The 16,169-nt window shown below is 32.3% G+C and overlaps 3 protein-coding genes across 6 annotated transcripts; 2 read left to right on the top strand and 1 right to left on the bottom strand.

The window, feature by feature from the left end:
- Positions 1-296: 296 nt before the first annotated feature.
- On the bottom strand, positions 297-2,435 carry LOC143354719 (RNA-binding region-containing protein 3). The gene is made up of 6 exons (XM_076788986.1): positions 2,308-2,435; positions 1,609-2,088; positions 1,410-1,551; positions 882-1,328; positions 622-772; positions 297-543 (listed from the first exon to the last, which is right to left on the bottom strand). Exons 1-6 carry the CDS (start codon positions 2,326-2,328, stop codon positions 384-386), a joined length of 1,401 nt encoding a protein of 466 aa, XP_076645101.1. The 5' UTR covers positions 2,329-2,435; the 3' UTR covers positions 297-383.
- Positions 2,436-2,544: 109 nt separating this feature from the next.
- On the top strand, positions 2,545-7,763 carry LOC143354648 (putative ATP-dependent RNA helicase DDX5). 3 transcript variants are annotated; one of them, XM_076788909.1, is made up of 7 exons: positions 2,585-3,173; positions 3,710-3,967; positions 4,033-4,270; positions 4,420-4,700; positions 4,776-5,269; positions 6,458-6,700; positions 6,771-7,763. In XM_076788909.1, coding segments are annotated over exons 1-7 (1,833 nt in total). In that variant the 5' UTR covers positions 2,585-3,171; the 3' UTR covers positions 7,088-7,763. The 3 variants fall into 3 exon arrangements, with proteins under 3 accessions (XP_076645039.1, XP_076645024.1, XP_076645031.1); XM_076788916.1 differs by lacking the exon at positions 2,585-3,173 and adding an exon at positions 3,365-3,571; XM_076788924.1 differs by lacking the exons at positions 6,458-6,700; positions 6,771-7,763 and adding an exon at positions 5,620-5,969 and having other exon boundaries at positions 2,545-3,173.
- A 456-nt stretch (positions 7,764-8,219) lies between these two features.
- On the top strand, positions 8,220-14,677 carry LOC143354631 (putative ATP-dependent RNA helicase DDX5). 2 transcript variants are annotated; one of them, XM_076788891.1, is made up of 6 exons: positions 8,220-8,378; positions 9,783-10,984; positions 11,062-11,121; positions 13,718-13,948; positions 14,038-14,217; positions 14,388-14,677. In XM_076788891.1, coding segments are annotated over exons 1-6 (1,839 nt in total). In that variant the 5' UTR covers positions 8,220-8,376; the 3' UTR covers positions 14,552-14,677. The 2 variants fall into 2 exon arrangements, with proteins under 2 accessions (XP_076645006.1, XP_076645014.1); XM_076788899.1 differs by lacking the exons at positions 13,718-13,948; positions 14,038-14,217; positions 14,388-14,677 and adding an exon at positions 12,707-13,345.
- Positions 14,678-16,169: the final 1,492 nt, after the last annotated feature.

The raw sequence follows: 16,169 nt of genomic DNA, 5'->3' as shown, positions 1-16,169 counted from the left end.
TACTCACCAGAAACGAAACTTTTGTTGATCATTCGTTCACAAAATCTATCAGAATTTTACTTTTGCTGTACTGTGCGCACTTTCAAAAATTCATACACAATTAAATACAATAATAACGTGACACATGTCAATGAAATGAAATTAAAAATCATTGTTTTACAAGAATAAAGTAATGTACGATATGTATTTTTATTTCCCCGCGTCAATGTTAATACCTATATGTTACATTAGTGGTGAACATTTTTTTATTGTATTAAATACAGGATATGTAAATAAAATTGTTATAAAGTATCTAAAAAAAATGTCTCTGTTTATTAAAATTATTATTGTTCGAGTCGTGTATCTTATAAATAAAAGAATAGAATATTGATGTGTTATTTTGGCTAGCTTTTGACTGCTTTAGCGAATTGCACAACCATTGGTTTGTCTTTTAAAATGTAACCGTTTGTTTGTTCGAGAGCTAACTGTGCTTGCTCTATATTTTGTAATGTAATGAATGCTTGCCCTTTCATTCTTCCTTCTTGCATAAGTCGAACATCGTATCTAAAATTACAAGTATTATTAAGTAGACACCTGAAAACTTGCATTATAACTTATTAAATGTACAATAACAAATCTTACTGAAATTCTGTTTTTAAATCAGGTACTACGAATTTTTGATAGATGAAATGAAGATCCTTTTCTTCAACATGTTTTGCAAGGTTCTTTATGTATAAACGATTTGATGGTTTTCCAGGATGATAATTCTTAAAAACTGGAAGCAATCTTTGATCTGTAATATAAAGAACAAATTTTCTATGTTTTGGATATATTTTTTACAATACACTTGTACAATCGTATTAATTATTTATATACCAACAATAAAAAAAATCTGTTCTTACCATTAGCTGAAATTTTATTGTCTGTTAATTCTTTAGATGTAATTACATCTTGTTGAATATCTTCAGTGTTTTCATTTTCAACAGTTTCAGGATTTTTAGAGGATGGAAACATTAAGCCAAAACCACTGTCTGTACCAGTTTCAATAGTAGTATTATCTTCTTTATTTAAAGTATCCAGAAATGTATCTACTGTTTTTAACTCAATTTTAAGATTTTTTGTCTCTGCACGCTGTACCGGTTCAAACATATCTTCCGGCTTTACAATTTTTTGCGTAGAACTTGTGGGTTGAATTTGTTTAGCAGGGTTAACAAACTTCGGAATTTTTAGACGTTTTGTGCTCTGTACATGTTTCCTCTTTACAGGAACAATTTCCAAAGGTGGCATTGTATCATCTTCATCGTTTGATTCTATTTCAGATTCCTCTTCCTCGTCATCATTATCAGAACCTATTTAGTAGAACCAATAATGTAGAATGTAACAACCGAATTATGGAAAAGGTAAATTAAATTTAGCTATAATTTTAGTACCAGTTTCCTTATCAAATAAACTGTCACTACTAAATATATCCTTGTACTTTTTCATATTGTATGCTTCTTTCAACAATGGAAACTCCGCCTCTAGTTCTTCAAAAGGAGGAGGTAAATTCATTCTGTTCATTAAATGTAAAACCTATGCAAACATTCTTTTAAAAATTTGTTACAATGGACCTTATGACATTTAATTTACCTGTGTGTAAAAGGCTGGTTCTTTTAACAATTGTACAGCTATCCTCATTAATGTGTTTCTAGTTGGTGCTGTATATTTATAATATATATTTGGTGGAGGTGGTTGTGTGAAAACATGATTCATCGTCCAACTATTTAATTTTTGTACAAAAGCTTGAAAACTAGATTTATTTGTTGAATCTTTTTTGTTTTCCTCCTTTGTAATTTTATCATTTGGAATTTCATTTTCTGTACTTTCTATTGCTATAGATTTTCTCGCATATTCAACTGTCAGGTATTGTCCTTTGACATTTAATTGATGCAAACGTAATAATGCCTCTGTGGCTGCTTGTTCAGATGGAAACTGTGCAAATGTTACAGTATACTTCTTGGAAGGCCTTAACGTACGTGTTTTAGTAGCACCATATTTCTTAAATAATTCATTTCGTCGATCATCAGAAAGTTCTTGTGGTAAATGAAGAATCCTAAGAGTATCAGATATCTAAAATAAAATAAGACAAGATATCAGAAATGTAAGATATGTAATTTTAAAATTTCTAAACTTCGTTTTAAGAGCAACTAGAAAGTACAAAACTACATTAAATTGAACATAAATCATCAGAGGTTAGTAGTCTAAATGATAATTTACAATGAAACATAAGAAATTTCTTATTTCTTATTGTAATTTCTTAATTATGAATACATAAAAACAAAAAATTACGTGTGCCATTTCAGCTGACATTCTAAAATAATATTCGAAGTAATTTCAGCATTATAAACGTCAACAATCTTTATTAGGCTTTGTGATTATACCACGAACATGAATATTCGACTAGAGGCGAAACTTTCATAAAAAAATGTTGATGTCCGCGTTCCTAAAGTAGGTGACCTAAAATGCAAGCCATTGCACTTTGCGACTAATGTAAGTATCTATATAGGTACATATGTTGCAACCAATGAGAATGAAATTACATAAATAGTTTCTGCTATTCTCGATTGTCTCCCGAATTGTTTAATGTTACAGACTTTTTCATTTAATCATTTGTGATTACTTCTTATTTGTACATAGAAATACAAGATTAGCGTAGTAGTATAGCAATGGAATAACAAGTTAATTATCAAATTTTCAGGTCCAGCTATATAATATAATTATCTTGGAAAAATTTCATCTTTCTTTGAACTTTTGACTTTATTGACGTTTCTTCTTTCTGAAAGGACTCCTCCACTCTATCTAGAACATTTTATTCTATGCACTTTACTGGTTACTTATGTATTACTACGCCGATGCTGTCATGGAAACAGTTTACACGGAACTACTTTCGGAAGTTCACTTGTCAATTTGATCTGTCGGATTTACCGGCAAGTTTAAAGACACGACCACAGTATTTTAGTTGCAGTATTTAATGTACTTAATTTTTCTAGACGTATAGATTTAAAATATTTTATTACATGCAATTTAGTGATATAGTGGGATAAGCGATTATTCTATTATTTGCTTCTTCTAAATTATCGATTGGCCTCCGTCGAACTGACCGCAAGGGGGAATAATCTGTTGCTCATTGTTCGAGGATATCTCGATTTCTAAATGTAAGTATGACATGACAATTTCATTTAGCATTACATAGGAATAGCTTAAATTTATCTTTCCATGTACATTGTCGAACGTTAAGAAATTTCGTCTGAAATACCTAGTTTATTCAACTTACCATGCAGCGCCGAATCATATAGGAGGCAATGGTATCAACAATCAATAATCGAAATTTATAATAAAAAAAGACAGTAATAATTTCTGACGCACGTCGATATATGTTTCTACGTATACTATTGTACATCCATGATAAATTAATAATTGTTAAAGTTATAATAGAATTATAAAATATAAATGTAATTGTATTAGACAGGTCTCTCCCTCAACTGTTCACTTCTCGTGTATTTGATTACGATTTATTCATTTTTAAGTGAATAAATTGACAATTTATCAAAAGGTGCGACATCTTCATTATAACAATAAAATTTATAATTAATTTCTAATTTATTTAAATTTCTGCGTGTACATAAATTAAATTTAATATACATACAACACATAATTAGGTATATATGTCTATGATATGTAATATATTTAGGTTTAATCGAGATAGAGACCAAAGCAGAGGCCGTCGTGGTGTCAGTGGTCGTGGAACTAGTAGAGGAGGTGGTGATAACATTCGTGGAAGTAATATGAATAGATTCGGTGGACGTGGTAGAGGAATTAATAGTAGTATTCGTGGTGGCATAAAAGGAAAACAGCCTGGAGGTGCACTTAGAAAAATCACCTGGGACATAAGGTCTTTAGAACCTTTGCGTAAAGATTTCTATGTGGAACATCCTTCAGTTAGAAATAGGTAGAAATTTTAGAAATCATATATTTTAAAAGAAAATCAAATTCTATTGAAGTATCATCTATTAGGTCGAAAGAAGAAGTATGTAAATTTCGAGAAAATGCTGAAATAACTGTAAAAGGTGATGATGTTCCTAATCCAATTCAGTATTTTGAAGAAGGAAATTTCCCACCATATGTATTAGAAGTAATACATAAACAGGGTTACTCTCAGCCTACACCAATTCAAGCACAAGGATGGCCTATTGCGCTCAGTGGCAAAGATTTGGTTGCTATTGCTCAAACTGGTTCTGGGAAAACGCTTGGAGTGAGCCAGTTTTAAAATATATATTTTTAATGCGTAAAATTTATTAAATATTCTCTAGCATACGTATAAAATAATGTTTTAATACTTCAGCAATTTATCATACATCTACACATTTAAATGAAAAATGTTAAGATATACTTTTATTTTAGTATGTATTACCAGCAATTGTTCACATTATACATCAGCCAAGACTTAGTGCTGGCGATGGTCCAATTGCTTTGATCTTGGCCCCCACAAGAGAATTAGCACAACAAATTCAGGAAGTAGCTAATTCTTTTGGTGAGTCGGCAGGTGTAAGGAACACTTGTATCTTTGGTGGTGCACCTAAAGGACCACAAGCTCATGACTTAGAGCGGGGTGTTGAAATATGTATTGCTACACCAGGTAGACTCATTGACTTTTTGGAAAGAGGAACTACAAATTTACGCAGGTATTCTAGTTTTTTATTTTCAATAATTTTACATATATGAAATTGAATATATATGTATATATATTTTTCTTCCAGATGCACATACTTAGTACTGGATGAAGCTGATAGAATGTTGGATATGGGTTTTGAACCACAAATTAAAAAAATAATTGAACAAATACGACCCGATAGACAAGTCTTAATGTGGTCGGCCACATGGCCTAAAGAGGTTCGAGCTTTAGCAGAAGACTTTTTGACCGATTACACCCATCTTAATATTGGCTCTTTGACCTTGTCAGCCAATCATAATATCATTCAAATAATTGACGTTTGCCAAGAGTTCGAAAAGGATTTGAAATTATACAGATTGCTGCAAGAAATTGGAAATGAGAAGGAAAACAAGACAATCATTTTTGTCGAAACGAAACGAAAAGTAGACGATATTACAAGAAATATAAGACGGGATGGTTGGCAAGCTTTAAGTATCCACGGTGACAAAAATCAACAAGAAAGGGATCATGTACTACAAGAATTTAAAAGTGGAAGAGCTCCCATTTTAGTTGCAACAGATGTAGCTGCTAGAGGTTTAGGTAGGTATTCACTTTTTACATATAATATTTAAATATCAAATAAATCTGGGAATTGGCAACACTTATCGGATTAGCCAGTGATGCGTTATTAGTAAGACCAGTGGACAGCAGTGTATGTAGCAGTGTGCGATACATTGGAAATGTGTAGTAGAGCCCTGAAAATATTAGACTAGATTTTTCAACCTATTTTCTATATTTCTTTATAATACATACTTTAACAGGTTTGTATTTTTGTGTCATTAACTAAATATGTAAGTAACAATAATAAATTATAATAATCAGATATATAAAAAGGGTTCTATAAAAATGCACACCAGCTACCAGTAAGACTGTCTGCTTTTCTTTTTCAGAGGCACAGAGTACCCTAAGTGAATGCAGTGTACTGCCGGTATTGGGCAGACACAGTGAATGTTTTATTTTATTTTGTTTGTATTTTATTAATTATTACATCGAAATTGTAATACGAATATATTTATTTAAAAGTATGCTTTTAAACGTATTGTTCGTATTACAAATAATATTCACGTACAATAAGATTTTACAAACTTGTAGTAACAGTTACTTTCTGAAGATATTTATGCTAGAAAAATTGCATATTTCATTAGTTTTTAAGAGGTATTCTTATATTGTTGTGCCCTATGTGTTAAATTATCAACTCCCTTGATATATTAATTCCGTTATTTATTTCAATTGCAAATTAAAAATATTTTTCAGTGCCTCTAATTACTGAAATTGTTGTTTGATACACTTAACAAGATTAATGCATTCAGGCTTAAACCCTAAAATGCTGCCTTTATCCCAAACCAGACACTACCGCTGTGTCTGTCTAATCTCTAGGCCATCGATACATTTTCATATGAAACCAACCGAATAGCCCTACTTTAAAAGTAAATGGGGCTGTTCTCGCTGATTTTACAATGGAAATTCGAAACGAAAGGTGGGTGGTTTTCAAACCTGATTTACAAATCAATTTTATTTTTAAGTAAAATTTAAAGGTTCCATTCTGAACCATCATAAACTTCATAAATTATTCAGAACTTTATGTAATGTGAACATCCAATGTATTCAAAATTTATTCCCAAGTTTGAAGATCATTCTATGAGTTCGATGAAAAAAAAAATCAAATGATTTAAAAATTGATTTTATACATAAAATATTGCGTTTATAAATATAAATATTTTGTCACAGATGTGGACGATGTCAAATATGTAATAAATTTTGATTATCCATCATCGTCAGAAGATTACATACATAGAATTGGTCGTACTGGTCGAAGAAGGCAAACTGGTACTGCTTATGCATTCTTCACAAGCCATAATATGAAACATGCTGGAGATTTAATAGAGGTATTAAAAGAGGCAGGGCAAAATATAAATCCTCGACTTACCGAAATGGCAGAATTGGCAAAATCAGGAAATTATGGGAGCAGAAGTATGTTTTCATGTTTGTCCTATGCAATGTTTAACAAATTTTTCTAATATATGTGCTTCTAATGTATAAGGTGGTAAACGATTTATGGGAAATGATCGAAATAATGGTAGAAGAGGAAATATTGATAGTAGAGGAAGAGGAGGTCCTTCAAGAGGAAGAGGTGGTAGTAGCGGTCGCGGTGGAAATTCTTATCAATCTGTTTCGAGCAGTTATTCTGGTTCAGACTATGGAAGTTATAATAATATGAAACAAAGTAATTCAGTTAATCAGAATTCCGGATATGGATACAGTACACAAAGATCTTACGGGCAAAATAATTTAGCACAAAGTTATGGAGGAGGAGACAATTATGGAAGTACTTATCAGTATAGAGGAGTAACATATTAAAATGGTATTCATAGCATCAAACAACTCAATTTTTATGAAACAGTGTTAATAGTATCATATTTAATTCGAGTTTTGTTAGAACGAAGATATACTTAATACGGCAATTAAAAATGCACAAAGAAGACTTAGATACCAAAGAAAAGATGTTGCATATTTCATGTGTGTGATAAAAATATACCAGTCAATAATAACAGTCAGAATCAGATTGGTTAAATGTATATGTATTATTTAAAGAAGACTGCAATTACAATTGCGAAATAGGATTGATGAAATAGAAAATGCTACAAAAATGTTTAAAATTAGTTAGGCAAAGCCATTTGTATAGCGTAACTTATTACTGTTTTAATAATTTATTCTTGTTATAAAATATGAAATATTATTTTATATATGTTGTTCAAGATAGTATTCACTTTTTTCTTGAAGATCAAAAGGACGTTACATATAGTAAACATGTATAAATATTATTAACGTTATGTATTCATTATATAAATTTCTAAATAGTTATTATTATTATTATTTTGAATAGATAAGCCAGTTACAATTTAATTCGTATTAAAAGTCTTTGGTACATAAATATTCTATATAATAAAAAATAAATTTTATAAGCAATAGGAATGATATTAAAACGTGTAACTAAATGTATTTGTTAACTTTTTGTGTTGTGAATTAAATCAATAAAATTGTTTTCCTTTTCGAAATAAGTATTTTTCATTTTCTTTTCCTCAACAATAACAAATAATATATAAAATAAAGTGATGAAATAGAGAATGTATACAATCAATAGCGTTTTTATATTTTTCTGTATGTCTTGAAATATTTAAGAGGTAAAAGAAATTTTTGTTATATAAACGATACATGATTTTACATGAAGATCTTGAATACTGAAAAACTTTTATTCTTACATATCATATGTCTAATATTTCATGTATTTCCGTGTATGTCCCCCACTCGGTACCTCTATTTCCGGAAATATACGCAAGTACAACGTTTGATAATATATTTATAATTATTTACAAATTTTAGTATTTTAATCAAATCCAAAATATTTCATTTTTATTAAATTATAAATCAAACATAAAAACGATAATAAACACGAAATAATAAGATTGAAATTATATTAAAAGGACTATTTCCTGGTACGTCGCGACGCCATGACATTTGTTTCACAGATCCCCTTCGGGTCGTGTGACGAGTGTAACGTACTTTTCAGTCATTCTGAACATTAGAACCCCGATTTTCCTAAAAAATACATTACATTTTCAAGTGAAAGCATTGAATATCGCATAGAAATGTAAGTGACATCAATTTTCTATTAATATCACGTAGAACTGCTAGTTTTCTAGAAATTTCTTATTGACATTTACCATCTATGATTGAGTATGCGTTACTCCATATTGCTTTTATATTAGCGAAATTTTATACGTCCGTTACATACAGACTTCTTGTAATAATTCGATGTTAATCGAATATATTTCATGTTATTTATACATATTAAGAGTGTACTTCTGCAAATTTCAATTCTAAATTAATTAAATATATGCGCTAATGTAATATTAAAAATAATTTTTACGTGTTTCATCATTTTCTCGTGCAAATAATATTTAATACAGTGAATTCCCGCTGTAAGTCAGTTACGCGGTTCTGGCGATAGACATTTAGACAAAATTTGAGGTTCTCGCCGAACGTTGCATTTGGAATACATAGCGCACGCTGGAAACGCAAATATCACTATCCGTCTCTATGACATACTCACGGATAGTGACAAGAAGGCTGAGAAAATGTCTGATATCTTTCTCTGATATAATGTTGCACGTAAAAACGGACAGCGAAGCTCGAGAGCCGTCGCCGCCAAGGAGTGTAACATAACATGGTCGGGTATATCGGTGTGAGACCAGAAGACCACTACTAGTCCAATAACAAAACTTCTTTATTTTTCGTTATTTTTTTATGAGACTTTTATCAACATATGCGTGGCATTTTTCTGATTAAAATGGAACCAAATACGATGATATTTACTTGCGTAATGAACGATGAAAGTTACTTCCCATTACAATTAGTGTGAAAGTCTTATAAAAAAATAATTAACAATAAGAAAGTTCAACTTTTGATTTAAAGGCCTGAGCTCACGCCAGTCTTCACCGAACGCTTCGACTCTCCATGTCTCTTTCTTTCCCATACGTTGTTCTTCTTTGCGTCCGAAACATTAATCGTTCATTACACAAGTAAATATCATCGGAATTATATCAAATTTGGTGTCATTTTCATTAGAAAAAAGCTACGAATATGTTGGTGAAAGTCCCATAAAAAAATAATGAAAAATAAAGAAGTTTTGTTATTGGATTAGTAGTGGTCTTCTGATCTCACACCGATATACCCGACCGTGTTATGGTACACTCCTTGGCAGCGGCGGCTCTCGAGCTTCGGCCCCTCACGGGGTATACCCCGCGGTGGTGTGGATAGTTGCAATGACTTTTAAACGCGAGGCTTGCACCGACTTATAACGGGAATTCAATGTATATCAAAATTTTCAATGTTAGTTAACATTACGTAATGTTTATACTCTAATTTAGTATAGTACGTTATATATTAACATACTGTTAGCTATTCATTGTTCATTATTATTTCACGTATTATTTCGAATTCGTTATACATTCAATAATTTAATTTTTAATTACGAACAAAACTTTCGTTGCAGGGCTTATCGTGATCGTGAACGTGGTGATCGAAGAGGAGGCGGAGCTCGTGGAGGAGGACGTTTTGGTCGGGATGGAAGTGGTGGGGGTGGTAGATTTGGTAGCAGCTCGAATAGAGACGGGGGTAATTTTGGCAACAATTTCAAAAATCGTCAACCTGGTGAACGTCTTCGAAAACCAAGGTGGGACATGGCCACGTTGCAACCATTTAGAAAAGATTTTTATCAACCTCATCCTAATGTTACAACTCGAAATTCACACGTTGTGGAGGCTTATCGTTCAGATAAAGAAATAACTGTGAAAGGTACAAATGTACCAGGACCGAACATATTCTTTGAAGAAGGGGGATTCCCAGATTATGTTCTAAATGAAATCCGTAGACAAGGATTTGGAGAACCGACTTCTATACAAGCACAAGGTTGGCCCATCGCTTTATCTGGACGCGATATGGTTGGAATTGCACAGACAGGATCTGGCAAAACATTAGCATATATTTTACCAGCAATTGTACATATAAATAATCAACCCAGATTGAATCGAAATGATGGACCTATAGCTCTTATTCTAGCACCAACAAGAGAACTTGCTCAACAGATTCAGCAAGTTGCCTCAGATTTTGGAGTCTCATCTCAAGTTAGAAATACTTGCATTTTTGGTGGAGCTCCGAAAGGCCCTCAAGCTCGTGACCTCGAACGCGGTGTTGAAATCTGTATAGCAACACCTGGACGTCTTATTGATTTTCTAGAACGTGGTACAACCAATTTGCGTAGATGTACATACTTAGTGCTAGATGAAGCTGATAGAATGCTCGACATGGGCTTCGAGCCTCAAATTAGGAAGATTGTCGAACAAATCCGACCCGATCGACAAACTTTAATGTGGTCCGCAACATGGCCAAAGGAGGTTCGCAATCTTGCAGAAGAATTCTTAACTGACTATATACAAATTAATATTGGCTCTCTGCAACTGGCAGCTAATCATAACATTCTCCAAATTGTTGATGTATGCGAGGAATTTGAGAAGGAGGGCAAACTTATGAAATTATTAGAAGAAATTTCAAACGAGCCAGAAAATAAGACAATTATTTTTGTCGAAACTAAAAGAAAAGTGGACGATATAACACGTGCAATTAATAGATATGGCTGGCAAGCAATTGGCATCCACGGAGATAAGAGTCAACAAGAAAGAGATTATGTATTAAACCGTAAGTCATAACTAAGCTTTATCTCATATATAAATATATGTAAACATACTCTCCCAATACTAGATAATCTATTTCAGAATTCCGGAATAGCAGATCTGCCATACTAGTAGCTACAGATGTTGCAGCAAGAGGATTAGGTAAGAATTTATTTACACATGAGTGGGTATGATGTAAGGGTCAGGCTGCGATGGTTATTTCACATTCATGAGAGTTGTAATATAGTGATGTGGCAACGGATAACGGCATGTGCCAGACTGATTGACATTAGTCTTCTCTCGGTGTGAATGGAAATGATTAAAAAAAACCAATAGGCAAAGGATTTAGAACAATTAATTGACAAAATTAGTCATTCATGTTCAGTGCATAATGTATAGTTTGTCCGAGTTATTTCAGAATAGGTAATTATTTTGTAAGGCTTTGAAGATATGAAAGCCATTGTTTTATAAAAGTTTTTTGGTTTATAAAAGATATTATGTGCCGCATACAGATTATCCAGAAGTATAACCGTGAGAAAGTATCATAGTTACTTCAATTTTTTCAAATTTAGTGTTATATTTTTTTATTTCTGATACAACAGCATTTTTAGAACTATTTTAGAAATACTACGCAAGGTACAATTTTTCAATAAAAATCGTAAAATTAGTAACAAGTCAAGGGATCAGTAAACAGAAAATATGAATACAAATAAACTGTATGGTCATGGAAGATCTACCTACTTGGAGATCTGAGACTTATTTTTATCTGACCTGTAAAAGTCTCATTATTTTACTATCTTATATTAAATAGGGTTGCTTGGTTGCATCTTGTTGATTTTATTTTAGAAAATACTATTACATTGTAAGTAAAAAAATGTAATTTTTTCCTTCTTAATAGGTATAGAGAAGCTGTATATATTGGATAATGCTCTTCTTTTAGCCAATATACATTGTAGAAACAATTTCTTCATATCTTTAATACCTTACAAAGTTTTAACTATTCTGAAATAACTAAGATAGACTATATAATATTTTAATTAATTTTCATTAATTGAATACCCATGGAGCTAAATAATATACTGTATAAAGCACATAAAGAAATTAACACTACTGTTCTCAACTTTTCAGCATATTAATATTAAAAGGATATCTTGTGATTTGTTCAGTTCCATCACAGCTTAGGTGGATTTTGACATACTTTTGCTTTATCATATAATGTTGTCATATCTTCACAATACAGGTTCATTATGGTCCAATTTAATATTAATTTGAACCATAAACTGTGCATTGGGGAGATGTTTCTTACTATGTCGCCAATAAAATCAGAATATTAATTCTAGAACTCCAATCTTTGCTGAATTTATTATTCTGCTTTATATTTTTGTCTAATAATTTTAAAGAGACACAAGTATAAATATGTATATACACATGTATATATTTTTATTATCAATAACAAGTTAAACAAGGAATAAAGTCAGTTGAGCTTTTTTTATAGTAAATTGAAGAGTTTCTTGTTAAAATCATATAGTTGAAATCACAAAAATTAGTCGCAGCATCTATAGAGGATTAGTGTTCCAGAGTTAGATTTGCATTATTGTGAAATCCTAAAGTAAGTCAAAATATTTCAGCAGTATTACTAGATTAGGTAAACAGGTAAGACGATAGGAGGTTCACCTTTTTAAATTTTGCTCTGATTGAAAAAAGTCTTGTCAGTCTGGTATTAACGTGCTGTTCTATGTGTTTTCAGAGGCACATGCGACGGAGTTTTATCAATGATAAGAACTCTGGAGAGCTTGCTTTGGAATAAATAATTGAATGGGGCGTGACTGCTGGTCTCTGTCCCCGCGCAACAAGCTAACCTAACGCTGTGCCTCGGCCCGCCGTGCCACTTGAAAAAACACACTCTCACTCTGTACCTGCGACGGTCCAAAGTATGGAAGTCATAGTGTTAGGGCATCTAGCATACGAGGACTACCGAACAGGATAGATATTTTACCGCTTCTCTTAGATTAAAAGGCTAGGGAATGGCATCGCATTGTTTTGCAGTGGTTGTGAAATTACATTCTACAGTAATTCCTTAAGAAATACTTTTACTTCTATTGACCGTTCAGCGAACATTGATCGTAAGACTATTGTAATTGAATGTCGTACTATCATAAAAAATTTTGTAAACTCTCAACATTGCAAAACAAATCTCGATGTTACTCGTGCAATGGAATGCATGTGGGGTTGATCGGAAAGTGCACATGGTGCTCATCCAATGTTCCAACCTCATTGAAGCAATGCGCAAGGACCAAATTTTGAAAGACCAGCACAGATCCATACTTTGGTGCGGGAGAGAAGGGTGTGAAGTTACTATGAGTAAATATACAGCTCGCTAACGCATAATGCGAGAATTCCATGAGAACCATCTGAGCTCTGATTCCTCTACATTTCCAAAAATGTATTTACGTTTCCAGCTTTTGGCAATAACAGGTAAATAATATAAAAACGTTGCTCTTTGTGGTCAATCTATTGTACACTTCATGTGGGGACTGTAGATGGAATTGAAAGTTCAGCGAATATGTGAAATAATTTAAAATTATTTTCTTCAAGTTTTTTTGCAATTACAAATACACTGTACTTTTTGATTCCAACTATGTACGTTACACATGCTAGAATCCCTAATGCTTTAATAAATTCGCTTTGTAAGTTAATTGAACCACAAAGACACAAATAGTTTCTAATTACCATGATTATAATTTCTAATATTGTACAGATGTGGAAGATGTTAAGTTTGTGATAAATTTGGACTACCCGTCCAATTCGGAAGACTATGTACACCGTATCGGGCGTACAGGACGTTCACAGCGTACGGGAACTGCGTACGCGTTTTTCACACCTGGAAACGCGCACAAGGCTGCTGACTTAATTCAAGTTTTAGAAGAAGCAAAACAAGTCGTAAACCCTAAGCTTTACGAGTTATCAAGGAATCCGGGAATTTATAAAAGTACGTCCTCAAATAAAATTGAATTTAAAAAACGAAAATGTTCATCTCTATAACTAACTAATTTTTGTGCCATAATATTTTTTCCACAGGAGGTCGTTATGGTGGACGTAGTGGAGGTGGCAGTGGACGTGGTTCTGGAGGCCGTGGTGGTGGCCCTCGAGGATCTCGTGGTGGTCGTGATGGAGGAGATAGGGGTGGCAGATTTGATCGTTCCAGTGGTGGTGGCGGTAGTGGTGGAGATAGAGGAAAATGGAATGGCAATAATAGCAGTAAGCCTTTAAATAATAGTAACTAGAAGTGTATGAGAATCCGAAAATGTTAGGTCGAGACGGGTCGAAAATTTTATTCAGGATCAAGACGGTTTTTCGAAAATTTCGGAATTCTCGAATATATCGAGAAGTTAGAATGTCCCTAAGTGTTGTTTATTTTCTTTTTTCAGGCGGTATGGGAGGAGGAAATTACGGTAGCAAAGCATTTTCTCAAAACAGTTATGGTGGAGTTTCTGGCGGCGGCTCTAGCAGTTATCAAAACGGCAGTGGAGGATACGGAGGTAGTGGAGGTGGCGGTGGTGGAAGCAACTATAGACAACAAAATGGTTATTAACTTCAATATAACTCCAAAAGAGTTTTATGTAATATAGTAAAAATAAGAAAAGGAGGGAAATTCTATTCGAAAGAGAACATGTTTTCCGTATAACGTGCTTCTTACTGAGATCGGACACAAAGTAAATTAGAACAAATGCGGTAGTAATTACCGTTAAAAATCAGGACGTTACATATTAGGACGTCCCAGTTGTGTCGAGTCGAGGACATCTAGCATTCTCGCTTTTTTTTAGTAAAAATAAATGTAAGTGTAATAATAGAAGGTAAAACATTGATAACCTTCGATTTATGACGGCATGCAGTTGCGATCACTTGTTTCTTTGCAATACTTCGTACAAGTCTATTCTCTATGAATTTTAATGTATATTCAACCAGGAAAGAAGTTCGTAAAATCTAAATGCAAGATACAGCAGTATTTATTTCCTGAATGAAATATTTTTTATTTTTATAATTTATAATTTCCCATAAGTAAGGAAATTCAACTTTCGCAAAAAACAAAAATGTGACTTTTGTTAGCTCGCTTTGTGGCGGTCCTTATAAAATTAACTAATAAGGAACATCATTCAAGTGGTAATTTACAATTTGATGATGCACGGATTAGCTGTATTACTTAAAAACGTACAATGCATTGCACTGTAGTTAATTTACAAGTGTATCAAAACTCAGTGCACTGTGTAGTATTAGAAATTTAATAAAACAATATATAAGTATGAAATATAAACATTATATACATTAAATTTGATTACCATACTTTACTTTTCTCTCATGGAAGTTAAACAGTTTATTTATCAAATTTCTAATGCACGTAAAAAACATATATTTACAGTACATTGCTTTAACACGACACGCTCTAAAATACATATAACTTATATACGTAAATTTCATAAAACCTAGTACATTTAAGTAAGAGTATAATAGATAAGATACATAGGATAATGTAAAAAATATTTTTCTTATGCAATTATTTTGAATATTACACTTTTGTTATAATCAGTGATACATAATGGGATAATGTTTACATAAGTAATTTGACGTACATGTTGATACAAATATAATCAGTGCCGTGCTTCACGGTAAAGTACCTTATTTATTTTGTGTGCAGCGTTTTTCAGAAGTCATACAATCAGATCAGTGTTATTGATTCATTCCAATATATAGCCGTTCTGTATGACTACATTTCCGCGATATTATTACAATTTTCATGATTGGTAATCACTAGACAGCGGATCTTTATACAAAATAAAAATTTTCTATCGACATTGCAACAAACTGGAGTGAAATAGAAATTTTTTTTTTTTTCTTAATAAGTTCAATAGGCTGAAGATAATGTAACAGTATTTTAAAATTCCTCTAATGTTTTTACTATTTTAAATTAAGGCTATTCATTTTTGTCATAAATACATAAAATCCGCTGGCCAGTAATCACTTATCTCTGTCCAATTGTTTTTGCGGTAGTGAAACTCCCACCATAATATTCTTCGTCGTTCATTACAATATTCAACGTGTCATGCAATAAACATGTATATTTTCAGTGACTATAATATCGCGTCAGTAGATCTATTAACATCCATTGAATAAATCGAATCTATTAAATCAGGATGTAGGAATGAAAAGTATTA

Source organism: Halictus rubicundus, chromosome 1 (genome assembly GCF_050948215.1).
Source record: "Halictus rubicundus isolate RS-2024b chromosome 1, iyHalRubi1_principal, whole genome shotgun sequence".
NCBI classification, from domain to species: domain Eukaryota; kingdom Metazoa; phylum Arthropoda; class Insecta; order Hymenoptera; family Halictidae; genus Halictus; species Halictus rubicundus.
This window is presented reverse-complemented; position numbering and strand designations above follow the sequence as displayed.

What these genes read in the sequence shown, in the direction of transcription:
- LOC143354631 (XM_076788891.1), top strand. An exon ending in AAGAGATTATGTATTAAACC is followed by an intron (nt 10,985 to 11,061) that starts GTAAGTCATAAC and finishes AATCTATTTCAG; the next exon opens with AATTCCGGAATAGCAGATCT. An exon ending in GAATCCGGGAATTTATAAAA is followed by an intron (nt 13,949 to 14,037) that starts GTACGTCCTCAA and finishes TTTTTTCCACAG; the next exon opens with GAGGTCGTTATGGTGGACGT.
- LOC143354719 (XM_076788986.1), bottom strand. Translation starts at nt 2,328, where the DNA reads ATGTCAGCTGAAATGGCACAC. An exon ending in CAATAAAATTTCAGCTAATG is followed by an intron (nt 773 to 881) that starts GTAAGAACAGAT and finishes TTTATATTACAG; the next exon opens with ATCAAAGATTGCTTCCAGTT. An exon ending in GATTTAAAAACAGAATTTCA is followed by an intron (nt 544 to 621) that starts GTAAGATTTGTT and finishes TTGTAATTTTAG; the next exon opens with ATACGATGTTCGACTTATGC.
- LOC143354648 (XM_076788909.1), top strand. An exon ending in GTTCTGGGAAAACGCTTGGA is followed by an intron (nt 4,271 to 4,419) that starts GTGAGCCAGTTT and finishes CTTTTATTTTAG; the next exon opens with TATGTATTACCAGCAATTGT. An exon ending in GGAACTACAAATTTACGCAG is followed by an intron (nt 4,701 to 4,775) that starts GTATTCTAGTTT and finishes TTTTTCTTCCAG; the next exon opens with ATGCACATACTTAGTACTGG.